At 42.5% G+C, this 14,376-nt stretch overlaps 1 protein-coding gene across 1 annotated transcript; it reads right to left on the reverse strand.

Annotated features, from left to right (window-relative positions):
• Positions 1-3,182: 3,182 nt before the first annotated feature.
• Positions 3,183-12,849, reverse strand: arfrp1 (ADP-ribosylation factor related protein 1). The gene is made up of 7 exons (XM_080460823.1): positions 12,511-12,849; positions 11,856-11,943; positions 11,356-11,438; positions 11,162-11,243; positions 10,576-10,646; positions 7,053-7,153; positions 3,183-4,757 (listed from the first exon to the last, which is right to left on the reverse strand). Exons 1-7 carry the CDS (start codon positions 12,601-12,603, stop codon positions 4,670-4,672), a joined length of 606 nt encoding a protein of 201 aa, XP_080316949.1. The 5' UTR covers positions 12,604-12,849; the 3' UTR covers positions 3,183-4,669.
• Positions 12,850-14,376: the final 1,527 nt, after the last annotated feature.

Here is a 14,376-nt window from a genome sequence, read left to right on the forward strand (position 1 = left end):
GAGATAACATTTGTGTCTCAGCTTCCAAAATATTCTCTCAATGAATGAAGAGACTGGACCCGGCTAGCTCAGCTGGTAGAGCATGAGACTTACAATCTCTAGGTAGTGGGTTTGTGTCTCATGCCGGGTGCCACCTTCCCGTGGGCTCACCACCTGCAGGAAAGGTTCTTAATTGGTGCGACCCGGAAACGGATAAGTGGGAGAAAAAGGATGGACCAACCAAAAGACAGTAAAGACAGGGAACTGTGTATTTGGCTATTGTACTTGTCCAATAATGTTCATTTATGAAGTTTAGGAGTGGAAAGGTTTTATACTGTATTCACAAAAATAAAAGCACCAATCGATGCTTCCTTCTGAGACAAATCCCTGAACTGATGCTGTGTTTCTCTCTTTCCTCTCTCTGATGTGACACAGTGACCCGTCGTGTCAGTGCTGCAGGCCGGATTCCTCTTCATGAACACATAATAGTTGTCGCTCCATCATCTGTCCTGCAAAGGCCTCATTTCCTTTCAGGCGAGGCCTCAGACTGTGTCGGCCATGTTTGGTGATGAGACCACATGCGGAGACAGAAGATGGACTGCAGAGACAAATGTTCCTGTTTGAGATCCATCGAGTCACATTGTAGCAAAGATCTACGTATGAATGAATGAATGAATGAATGAATGAATGAATGAATGAATGAACAAGCGAACGCACTAAGCAACTTTAATCAGCAACAGATATCTCTAAAATGGTTTCACTAACTGTTCTGCTTCTTACTAAAATGTATCGGGACATTTGTAGTTACTGTAAAAGCTGCATATAAAAAGATGTTTATGAAACATAAAAGGTCTGAGGCATTTTTCACTGAGCTTCCTCTGAAACAGTTCAGATATTTAAACAATTCCAAAAGTTTGGGATGATGTGGATGAACACATCATATTTCATATCTCACAAACCCAGAACATATTTTATTCACAACTGGAGATTATGTTTTTTAAAGGAACATCTTGAAAGTCACACATGATAGTATATGTTTAAATGAGTTTAAAACTTATACTGACAGTGAGCATTAAAAACAACAACACGGTAAATGTCGACAAAAGACCGTAAAGAAAAAAACAGCACACATTTTGAAAGAGCGGTAGAGGCTTTTACTAAATTCGCTGACTAATTAGATTGATTGTAAATAGGTCAGTAAAATCCATCCCTCCATCCATCCATCCATGCAGATATGCAAATGATGTTGACTATATACATATAAACACATAATTAGAAAAGTCAGGGTGAATAATAGTGAGTCTACAAACATATTAATGGAAAACAGTGAAAAAACAAATGACCCAGGCTCAGTACAGAGGCTCAGCAAATATTATGTTGCAGTAGATAATGTGAAACGAGGCTGGTATTACTTTGCTTCAGGCCTCCATTGTTTCCTGTGATCTGCTGCTCTGTATGAACAAACCCCCTATTGGTACTGAAACCCGAGCCTCTGCAATCAGTAATAAAACTAACGGCTATGGCTGAGCTGACGAGTGTCTTACATCCACCATGAAATGTCTGCTCTCAATACCGGCCAAACACCCAATGATTCAAATGGTATGAAGCCAATAACCTGAGATCAAATGTTAATATGTTGATATATCATGAAGCAGACAACCTGATCCCAGCTGGTGAGGATTATAATCCTCCTCTGGGAAAGTGATAAACATGCAAGTTGGAACAAAAACAGTGAGGAGCGCTTGACCTGTTTTTAAGGACATGTCCCCAAAGAAGTTTGTCACATCACTATGGATGCAACGTCAAGCCAACACACAACAGCAGTTCCTGTCATTGTGTGTTATTAAGGCTGAAACAAAGGACCTGGCTCGGCTCCAGGAGCTGCCAGGGAGCAACGAGGATCATGTTTACTCTTCACAACACACCTCTTTCTGTCCAACAGCTCAGACCTGCACAGGGTGTTACACCACAGCAACCAATGGCCAATGGATTTCACTTATATAGTGCTTTTCCACTGCTTGAGCACTTTACATCGTTGGTCACATCCACACACACACCCACACACCGATGGAGGCGGCTGCCATGCAAGGCACCTAATCCATCCAATGGGAGCAATTCTGGCTTCAGCGTCTGGATCAAGGACACTTCAACATGTGGATACGAGAAAATGGGACTCGATCGTGCAACATTCCGATTCGGAGACGACCTCTCTGTTAACCGAGCCCAACAACAACAACAACAACGTCCTGAACCTTCCTTGTTAGGCAGATGGTGTTCCCTTATTGCCACAAGCCACAGAGGAGTGTGTTGAGGGTCTGGGAGGACAGTCAGCAGGCGGGGAGGAGGAGGTGAGGTGAATGTTTTCATGATGCAGCTATAGTTTTAATTCTCATCGTTTGAATTGAGAGGGAATGGCTCTGTTCCTCGCATTGATTTGGCCTTTAACAAGTGTAAACCAGTCAGACTAGTTAGTTCCTGGTTGGTTGGTTTATTTATTTATTGGTTGATTAACCTTGTTCCCAGTTTTCTTTCCCTGTAGAACGTTAAGGTAAATCACTACGTTTGAGTTTGAGAGTATAGTATAGTATAGTATATTGTGATGAGACCCACAGGATCTCTTTTTGAGACTTCTACTCCTAATTACTAAATATTAATTCAAATCTTGAACGTCTGGGACAAAGTCTTTTTATTCCGGTAGTCTTCTTACAGTGACTCTGGCCTCTTCAGGAGTAAGGACAAGTATGACCTGTTACTTTAGTCTGAATAACTTCGTATTCGCTTTTACCACACATTTAACAGTGCAACCTTATCTACCTACTCTTAGTAAGGGTAAGTGTGACCCAATATTTTCGTCTGAATAACCTCGTACTCGCTTTTACCACACAGTGCCACCTTACTAAGCTCTATGGACAGATATCCGACACCGTCCCATCCACACAGGACCTTTCACTCTCAGTTGATCCTGGATCTCTCTGTTAACTGTTGTTCCGATTCCGTCACCTTCTCACCTCCAGTGGAAACCGGCCTTCTGCAACAATTCAGTTGGAGGACTTCTCTCCAGGAAAGACCAGATTGGTGCATGTTTCAGTCCTGATCCTGGTGGTGAGAGGGATGTTGGCATCCGACTCAAAGGACCAAGTTGTCAGGAGAATTTTCCTAGTAAAAACCTCAGGGAGACAGAATACACAGGAATCACACAGAGCGCGATTTGAAAAGTTTAAGACAATGTTATTACATTCATTCATTCAGAAGCGACAAAGTCACAGTACAACCTTTGCGTGATTGTCCAGGAGTTGGTCTAACTGATGAAGTCGGAGAGCGCCTTCTTGAGACTGAAGTGTTTTGAGAAAGATCCTCCTGCTTTCTACATTAAAAGACACCAAAAGTAGCACAGAGGTTCCAAAAGTGCAGACACAGGTCATCCTCGAAACTCAGACTGCAAAATGACACATCATTCTTTATGAGACTAAACAAGATTTCCCTGACAATTTACATGTTTTTTCTTCTGCTAAGGGTATTTATATTGTATTTCAGATTTATACTTACCTTGTTAAACATGTTTCAACGCTGTAAGGGAATTTCCCTCTGGGATTAATAAAGTATTTCTATTCTATGTAAATTGGGTGAAATGTTCTCATAATTTAAAAACAATAGTAAAAACAATGCTTTTCCATTTTTTTTGTACGTGTAAGTGAACCTCTGATGGAGGAGGCGTCACATTGGGACCGACTACATCGCTGCTGCAGCTCCACTGGACCTTCACACAAACAGTACACATTTTATACTTCAGACGCAGAACTTTATTTTCTTCAAACTTCCTGTGAAACGGACCAAGTATGGAAGTCAACAGCTGTACAGAGACAAGTCATTTCACTACCGACATCCATGAGTGAGTCGACACAATGTTGTGTTACTTCTGCATTTAATCAAACACTCCAGCAGCTGCAACATGTAGCCCAGGGACCAAAACCAGCTTCATAATGATCAATAATGTCTCCGCTGTTTCTGATTTGACTGTGGCACCATGAGTGAAGCCCACTCGTGTGATGCAGCTGAAAACACAAAGTACAACTTTTTATTAACATTTTTAAATCCAAAGAAAAAAGGAGAGTCTCAAAGAGGAACTTTTGCTTGTTGGGACATTTCACTGCGTTTTGCACCCACGAAGGTTTTTAAATAGAATTCTTAAATTGCATTTATGTTTTTCTTTAAAATTGTAAAGTTTGTAAAATAAAACAAAAAACCCACAGACTGAATAGACTTTCTATGGTGTCGTGGTCTCGGTCCACTGAGCAGCTCACTCAAAGTCAGAGCGGGTTTTCTGTAGATCTGCCCTGAGGTCCAAATGTTGCTGGGTGAACTTCACACTGCGACACAAATCAGCTTTTTATCTGCTTTCACAAACAGGATCTGTCCTCTCTTCACTCAACAGTGACCAGGAGCTTTTGATCAGGCGTTAACATGGGAGAATGAGAAAACAGATAAAACAGCACAGTGCAGGATGAGGGGTGGCGTCGTGCTCCGACGCTCCGTCCAGGAGAAAAAGACACAGTGAAGCGCCCTCTGGCCGCCTGCAGTCCCTCCTCCGAGCGGGAACCGTTGAAGGGCGACAGACGGGGACAGGAGAGAGGGCAGCGCCGGGTTTGTGAGGAATGTCCAGAATCGGAGACGCGCCCAGCGCCGTCCTCCCTTATGTGATGTCCTTCTGTCGGGGGGGGCGGTGAATGTTCCGGACCACACACTTCACCATCCACTCGATGCCTTCGTTCACGCCGTCCCTGCAAGGGTTCAACCGCTCGGTGATTTTCGTCAACATTCTCTGAGACTCTTTTTCTTCACATTTGAAGTTATAAAGAAGAAATCTCTACAACATTGTCAGAGTCGACTTTTACCAACCACTGTGGCCAAAGGAAAACTAATCGCTGCTCGAAGCCTTTCATCCCCTCGGCTATTAAAGTCCTGAATGGTTTTATCTCAGACATTATTCCTTTCTTCTTTTTACCATAGGTCACCAAAGTTGGGCCAAAAAGGTTTAGTTTTTGTCTGCATGTATTTATTTATTTATTTGTTGGTTTGTATGTATGTACTTTACCAACCTTTTGCAAAAAACTGTGAAAAATGTTCCCATACAAAGCGGATGAGAGAGGCACCTCTTGGAGATCGGCGTCTGTTGCCATGGAGACGCTCTCTGCTCAGTGTTTCACACTATGAGCTAATGGCTATCATGCTAACTCGGTTCCGCTAACAAAAGTGGCCTTGGCGAAGGACTGCGCTCTGCCGAGTGTAGTTCTACTTTATCTTATCTGGTTTCATCTTGTAGGCTACTTACAATGTTCCGACACCAGAAATATGTTTCCTTGACAGATTGATTATTTATTCATGACCGATTGTGAAGCTACAAATGAATTGTCCCTTGTGGGATAAATAAGGTTGTTGGAGGTGATAATCAGCTGGTGTTAGACTGCAATAAACAGATGTGTCTCTCCTCCCAGAGTCCAGATGTGATCTTCATGTGAACCAGAACAGACGTGCTTCTGTCACCATCATGTTTTTCCTTCACCTGCAGGAACAGCTTAATAAACACGGACTGGATGTTTGTTCCTGCTGGTGCTGCATGATGGACAACAATAAGTAGAAGACCAACCGTCATGTTAGAAGACTCCAGTCCTTTTTTTTTTTTTCTTGGTTGATCCCTCTGGGAAAATCGCTTCTCTGCTTTCTACACATTAACAGTTAGCGAGGGGGGGGGGGGGGGGCAAGGGTCACGCTCGCTTCACTGACTTTTAAAGCACCTCCTGTAATGTACATTCTTGAACCCTGACCTGTCAGGAACTACTCTTACGGCCTGAGTTAATTCCTGTTGACATAGCGACGATGTTGGCGGGCCGAGGGAGCTGAAGCTGAGCCCCCACCTCACAAACAAACATGGCCGACTGCTCGCTCAAGGCGTCTTTTGTGAAGTGTCGAAACATGGACAGGAAACATCATAGAATTGTGAGGGCGAATTAAGAAAAGACACATTTATTATTACTCTTTCAGTGCAAGTTGGTGATTAAATGGTACATTTAAGCAGTTACTGTTTTTTGTAAATCTGTCATGAAATGTCGTCACCACACTGAGGGGCTGCAGCATTATATCACACCTGCCTAAAACCTTTGCACAGTGTTGCCGGGATGAAACCAAGGTGTGTAAAAACACATTCAAACATGAACTTTGGCTACCAGCTTTTGTTAAATGAGAACGTTCATGAAGTGCTTTATTTGTTAGTCACCTGCTTTTCTCAAAGCTATTTGTATTAGAAACTCTGTTGAAAACCTCTTCAGCTTCCCTGGAGACTCATTTCTATCCCGTCATTACAGGGTTGACTCAGACAGACGTCAGGATTCAATATGAGAGAAATTCGCTCCTCGAGCGCTGCGACGGAAAGATCCTGTCAACCTGTTTACCAGCAGGATGAGGCCGAGCGAGCGGATCCACGCCGCAGAGCGAGTGCAGCCCAAACTCATCTGGTTGTAATCGCACCAAACATCACACAAACGGCCACAAATATTTGGGTTCATTTCATCGGTTCAGAAATGTTGGCTGCAGTAACGTCACATTAAAAATGCGAGAATGTCAAAGTTGACCGCGTGACTTCACGAACATAGAAGAGCTCGCCTTTCTCTTTTCTGCTGCCGCTTCAGTCAGCGGCAAGAACCGAATTCGAATTAAGTGTCGTCTCACTTGTGTTTTACCAACAGTTGCACTCGGTTAAGCCGAAATCCGACATTAAGAAACTGTTGTCTGCTGTGTTATTGGTGTTGGACTCGAGTGTTTTTCTGAGCTATTTCCTTTTGTCATTTTTATTTTCAAACCTGTAAAGACCTTGTGAGGAGAATGATGAAGTGAGAGCAGTAAAACAGAGTCTGAATTCTCCAGAAGTGAATCACCCAGTTCAAACTCACCACACAAAGTTTAACCAGAATATTTCATCACATGTGATCCATCTTATCTTCTGAAGTACGTATGTGTGTGTGTGTGTGTGTGTGTGTGTGTGTGTGTGTGTGTGTGTGCGTGTGTGTGTGTGTTCTTACCCTGTGAGGGCAGTACAGGGCTGGACTAAGCAGTCTCTCTTGCCAATCTTGGGTGCGCAGTCACTGAAGGCAGTTTTAATGTCGGGCACTGATAAACAGCTCTGAGAAGACACAGGACACACTCGCTTATGAAAAACATGTCCACAAGATGGCAGCACCTCATTACTACTAATCTTAACCCTCCTATTCTCCTTGGGGTCAATTTGACCCCTTTCAATGTTTATCACTCAAAAAATAATAGTTGCCTTTGATTTTTTTGCTTCATATTTCATGACTTTTCTTAATTTGATGGGGACAACGGATTTAGCATAAAATTTTCATGATAATATTTTTTCAAAGTGCTGAACACATATTGCACGCATTGGTGTTCCTCGGGGGTCAATCTGACCCCAAGCTGTTTTGACTGTATAAAACTGCAGGTGCAGGTGCAGTTGTGTGTGTGTGTGTCTGTGTGTGTCTGTGTGACCATCTGAACTCACACCTGCCTCAGAACTCATATTTCCCGCGCCGTGGGGGGAGGGGTATTCCCGCAGGGACATGCAAAATAAGGGAGGAGCAAACGTATAAAAGCTTGCGCCGACATCCCTCTTTTCCTCAGTGCGCTCTGTGTAGGTTACTACAGTCTGCACACTCTCTCACATGAGAATGTCCTCCAGGAAAAGGTTCACAGTTAGCGAGGTTTTGGAGCAGCTCTTTGACAGTGAAAGTGACAGAGAGGAGATTGTGTCAGAGACAGAGGATTATGTTGAGGAGGACCCTGATTCTGAGGGATTCTCATCTGATGAGAATGAGAGTGTTGACCCTCCTGTTGTCTCTCAACAACCAGCAGACACGGTCACCTCCAAAAATGGAAAGATAACATGGTCACTTTCCCCACGTCAACAGCAGGGTAGACTTAGTGCTCCTAATGTTATCAAAATGGTTCCAGGCCCCACAAGATATGCAATCAGCCACACTGAAGATATAAAATCATCATTCGAACTCTTCATAACCTCATCAATTGAGAATATTGTACTTTGGATGACAAATTTAGAGGGTAAGCGAGTCTATGGGGACAGTTGGAAAGACCTGGATGTAGTTGACTTGGAAGCCTACATTGGCTTGCTCATTTTGGCCGGGGTTTATAAATCAAAAGGTGAAGCAACAGCAAGCCTCTGGAACGCTGAGACTGGAAGGGCAATATTTCCAGCCACCATGTCTCTGAAGACTTTCCAAGTTTTGTCCCGTGTCATACGCTTTGATGACAAGCAAACAAGGCAGGGCCGACGAGAACGTGACAAACTTGCAGCAATAAGGGATGTGTGGGACAAGTGGGTGCAGCGTTTACCCCCGCTTTACAATCCAGGCCCCCACGTGACTGTCGATGAGTGCTTGGTTGCATTTCGTGGGCGCTGTCCATTCCGACAATATATGCCAAGCAAACCTGCCAAATATGGCATCAAAATATGGGCAGCATGTGATGCAGAGTCCAGCTTTGCTTGGAATATGCAGGTCTACACGGGCAAATCTCCTGGCGAAGCACCGGAAATAAATCAGGGCACAAGGGTTGTGCTAGATATGGCTGAGGGACTGCATGGGCATAATATTACATGTGATAATTTTTTTACATCTTATGCCCTGGGTGAGGAACTGCTCAAAAGGAAGATCACAATGTTGGGAACAGTAAGAAAGAATAAACCAGAGCTTCCCTCTGAACTTCTTGCTGTCAAGAACAGGAAGGTAACATCTTCAGTGTTTGCCTTTACTGACAAAGCAACTGTAGTCTCCTATTGCCCCAAGAAAGGGAAAAATGTCCTGCTGCTCAGCACCACGCACAAAGATGCTGCCCTGAGCAGCAGAGAAGACAAAAAACCACAAATGGTACTGAACTACAATGAGACAAAGGGAGGGGTGGACAACCTGGACAAGGTCACAGCCACATACAGTTGTCGACGCATGACTGCCCGTTGGCCCCTTGTCATCTTCTTCCACATCATTGATGTGAGTGCATACAATGCATTTGTGATATGGAGTGAGATCAACAAAGCCTGGAACAGGGGAAAACTGAGCCGAAGGAGGATTTTCCTGGAGCAGCTTGGTAATGCACTGGTGAAACCTCTGATTGAGAGAAGACGGTGCCTTCCAAGAGCATCAACAGCTGCTGTAGCTATTGTGAGGGAGATACAGACAGAAACAAACACCCAAATTCCTCCAGTGGCACAAACAGCAGGCAAGAAACGTGGCAGGTGTCAGGTTTGTCCCACCCGCAATGATTCTAAGACAAGCATGACCTGTTCGAAATGCAAAAAATATGTCTGCAAGGAGCATGCTCACACTCTCTGCACATCCTGTGTGCAGTAGTGCAGACTAAAAGTTTGACTGTGGGGCTAAAGAACTGTTCCACGTTCTGCCTGAAGTTCTCATTATGTTTTTCTGTTTCAGAGATGGGTGAATTTTCAAACATGTAATCCCCCAACACACAAAAAAACAAACCTAAAAAACAAAAAAAAAAACATATAAAACAAAAAAAAGCAAGAAAAAAAATCATAACCAAAAAAAAAAACTCTTTAACTCTGTCACTGCCGGTCCCAAGCCCAGATAACAAAAGAGGAGGGGTGAGTTAGACTGTCTAACTATGTTACAAAAAAGGGAGATGCAAATAAATAACTATGTTTATGAGAGGGAAAGGGGGGTCACCAATATCAATCATTATACTTGATTCTGTGAGAGTCATGAATGTGCACTCCAAATTAGAAAAGATTTGGATGAAAGATTTGTAAGATACACTAACTCTAAAACTGAAAGTTTGACCTGATGGTGGCACTACAGGAAAGGTCGTATCATCACCAAAACTCTTTAAGGTTCATACTCTTGTGGCCATCAATATTGTCAGAAAATATGAGAAGATTTGTATGAAAACTTTTCAAGATAAATTTATTCTTACTTTGGCCTGATGATTTAACTTTGACCTGATGGTGGCGCTAGAGAACAGGTCAGCTTTCATGATCAAGGGCTTATTTATGTATTCAACAAATAAACAAAGTGTCTGACACAAAAACTCAGGCAACAATTTTCAGTAAATCATTTTCTGGAGACAAATATCCCTGGGGTCAGATTGACCCCTGAGGGTGAAAAGTGTTAGTAAATTTGAGGAGAATAGGAGGGTTAACTCAATAATAGAAAAGGCCTGATGGAATTCTTGGAGCAGAGGATTTTCTCTTCCCGTTTGTTGGGCAGTGAACTTCAGAGCATGAGTAACAGCCCTTTGCTTGTTTCCACCACGAGATGTTTCTATCAGCTGGGACTGAACAGCCGCACTGTTTTCTACTTGATTATGGTTGCTGTCTTGGCTTTTCATGGATGTGTTCACTACTGTTTCCTTGTGCCATCTCACATGAATACACAAGTTAAATAATAGACATCTATGGTCTGAATAAGCTGCACGTGCAGTTTTTGTGAGTGACTAGCAACATCTGGGGAAACTTGAGAAATACTGTATATTAAATCAGAATGAGGTGACATGCTGAATACTAATGTTACCTACCGGGACATCCTGCTTGTTGGCCAGCACGAGGAGTGGAACACCTTCTAACACTTCACTGCAGATCATTTTCTCTGGAGGAGGCAAAAGAACAAATGTTATTCAAAGAAACGAGTTCGACTAAAGCAAGTCTTACAACAAATCAAGGCGGAAACATGGGTGCAAGTCTGGACTCAGACCTGAAAGTCAACAACCACATTATGACAATCACAAAATCAGCTTAATACCATGTGAAAAATACAGCAAGAATGAAAAGATTTCTGACTGAATAAGATTGAGAGAAATTTGTTCATGGATTTATTTTCAGTAGGGTGGCTAATTGGAACTGTGTTTACGGGTCTCAGCCAGAACGATCACCAACACAAAGAGGGCGCAGCACATTACACCTGAGCTTCAATCTCTCTGCTGCCTGTCTGTCTGTCAAAGGCTTGACTTTAAAATCTGACCTCTCAGATTAACATCCAGACCGCTGAGGTCCCCGGGAAGAGGGTTCCTCAGGAAACACTGACCCGCCTCGTGTCTGAATGGTGCTCATGACAAGAACTTGTCTTGACTCTAAAGTCCCAGACAGACTCCGAACAGAACTCACCAAAGGCCTCCTTTGATTCTGACAGACGCTCCTCATCAGTTGAGTCTATGACATAAATGACTCCGTGGGACTCAGCGTAGTACTAAAGATGAACGTAGAGAATACAACAAGGTGTTAGAGGGAGGGATGGTACTCTGCAAAGGACCTGAACACTGATGTCCGTTTGCTGTTAGTGTCCAGGTAATGCTACTCACTTTATCCCACAGAGACTGGAGCTCATCTTGACCTCCCAGGTCCCAGAACATCAGACGAGCCTTTCCCACATCGATCGTACCAACTGTGAGGGACAACAGGACGCATGAAAGAACTGAATTTGTATTCATAGCATGCGAGACAAAAAGGCAACGCTATCATTTCCTGGAAACCTTTAATTTTGGTTTCCTTTGAATATAAAATCATTGCATACTGGATGTGCTCAGATTAGTTGTATTATGGATGTAGCATATTCTTATTGATGACAAAATGTTGGACTGAATCTGAACTGAATCTTGAAAAAACGGAATAATTTCATGTCTGTCAGAGCCCCACAAACCCACTAAAGTCAGAGGGAGTACGACAAAATATACAGCAGACTTCCTCTGAGGAAACCCTAGAGTCAAGAGGCCCCCAGGCGAAGGCCTGACACTGAAGTAAACATCACCAGCCATCACACAAGTCTGCATGTTCATGCTGTAAACACGAGACAAAAACTTACTGTTCAGGCCAACTGTCGTCGTGATCTTTGACAAACTCATCCCCTTGTAGTTCTTACTGAACCTGGTTTTAGTTTGTTCCAGAAAGGTCTGCATGACAGAGAGGGGCGGAGAAAAGGACATCAAATACATACAAAACTGGGTTATAATAAGATGAATAGCACAACACTCTTACAAACCCACTTTTTCTCAGCTAAGTCAGTTTGTATTGAACCAAATATCAGGGTGGGCCGTTTCAACTGGGTTCACTGAAATCACCTCCTTTAGGACTGATATTTAATATGTTTGAGAAGATCTGCTTCCGAGCAGTTGGTTCTGAGTAGTTTGCATGTTATACCTTGAGGTTTTCTACTCCCAGAACCTGATGATTATCTACTCTAGCCCTGTGGATGCCTGTCCATAAAGAGACAAACCTTTTCACGTTTTAAATGCAGCAGGTGCTGGATGGAAGCAGACTGGAGAACACATCGGGAATGACCAACACGGTAGTATGATCAGTAGTAAAGGTTTTAGAAGTGGAGTAGTGATGGAAAACATACATGAAGTGAGGTTGTGGTGGTAGTAGCTGAGGTCAGTGTGCCGCACTCCACAAGCAGTCAGTAAGCAGATTAATTATTAACATTTCCCTTGAACTGAGCAGACATTCAGAGCATATACCGTTTTCCCGGCGTTGTCCAGTCCCAGGATCAAGATGCAGTACTCATCCTTCTGGAACATGTATTTGTACAACCCCGATAGCAAAGTGTACATCTTTGGCGACGAACAAACAAACACTGGCTACCTGCTGGCTCACTTAGCTCACCCCATATATGACGATAAAAACAGCAACGAAGGATACTTCTGCTTCATCATGCTCTAAGAAAAATAAAAGTAATAACTGCAAACACGCAGAAAATGCACTTAAAACCGTGGATTAGAGCGACTTTTCTACTCTGAAAGCTTCAAAACAGCGGCGGCGCTACGTGGAAGCAAACAGGAAGTGTAACGACAGGCATCATGGGAAATGTAGTAAACGTCAATCCGATCGCTCGTTGGGATTGTCGCGATACTTTTATAAATAAAACTACAACTCCCAGAGCCCATTGAGCACAACTCCCGAAAGCCATCGCGAATATAAAACTACAACTCCCACAGGTCATCACGAGCGGGTCATGTTAAAGGAAACCCGAAGGAAACCATAGACATATACATGTACATATACATACAATATATATGTATATGTCAATGAAAGAAACCCCTCAAACTAACGCGCCTGGTATGGAAGCGAATATGGCTCAAAAATCTATTTGAAATGTATTATCAGAAATGTTTTTTAATTTTCAGATTAAACTGCGTTTTCATTTTCTTTGACAAGGCTGCTTAATCTGTGGCTTGATTAAAATGATAAAGAAAATGACAATTAAGATATAATTTCAAAAGACACTCCTGCAAATAGTGACCACAATTCATTTTGAATGGTCAAATTTGAAAATCAAAAGGCATTTGCAAAAATGTTTTTTCATTTCAAGGATATAGCCGCATTATCTGACTCATAAATGAAATTAATAATATTTCATTCAAACTGCATTTTCATTTACTTATTCAGGTTGCAAATTCTATTGCAGAACTCAAAAGAAAACATGAAGAGGGAATCGCTTTTTCGTTTTCATGTCCGCCCCGCAAAAAAAGGATAAAAATTCAGTTCGACTTAGCATTTCCAAGCCCTAGGAAAATTTTACATACTCAATCAGAAATACATGATGGTATATCTCAGGTTTTATGTGTTTCATAAGGAGTTTCTCTTCCTAACGAAAGCCCTTAAAGGTTCTGCTGAAGTTTATTCAATACAGTTTCCTTTATCTTCTGCTTGATATGTTTCTTTGCTTGACAGTGTAGCCCTGTATGTATTTACTCTAAAGAGAATTTATTAGTACTAATGATTGGTGTGCTTAACTGTAGGATGTATATCAGACAAATGTAATACAGTACATATTAATGACATGACCAGAGGGATGACAACAAGCAGGCAGGTATGTGAAAAGTTGGTTAATTCATTTATTATACATCAGGGATCTTCAGTAAAACAAACAGTAAAATAATTATTTGTAAAAGTAGGACATTTCTGATCAGCTGCTTTTATTATTATTGAACTCCAAGGAGATGAATAGTAAAATATATTCTGTATAAGAGGCCAGAAGTAATGGTAACATTGTACTATACACAGTACTATACACAGTACTGTACATTGTACTATACACTGTGATATACACAGTTCTATACACTGTCGCCGACCGGTCCTCATGGGCGATGGGTTTAGACTGGCACCGGGCCCGCGGGGGAAACTGCCGGGCGTGTAGTGAAGGACCCCGAGCCCGGTCTTATTTATCTAATTGGCGCTTTGCATCCCTCGTGCACAGAGACACGTTTGTTGGAGTATGAGCTCAGTGTTGTTCGAAAATTACACCGAAAATAAAATGCTGCAGTTAATTTGCGCTTCATTCTTCATTATTATTACTTTGTCACAGTTACTTCACATTTGAAGTA

This window comes from Lipophrys pholis, assembly GCF_963383615.2.
Source record: "Lipophrys pholis genome assembly, chromosome: 4".
NCBI lineage: Eukaryota > Metazoa > Chordata > Actinopteri > Blenniiformes > Blenniidae > Lipophrys > Lipophrys pholis.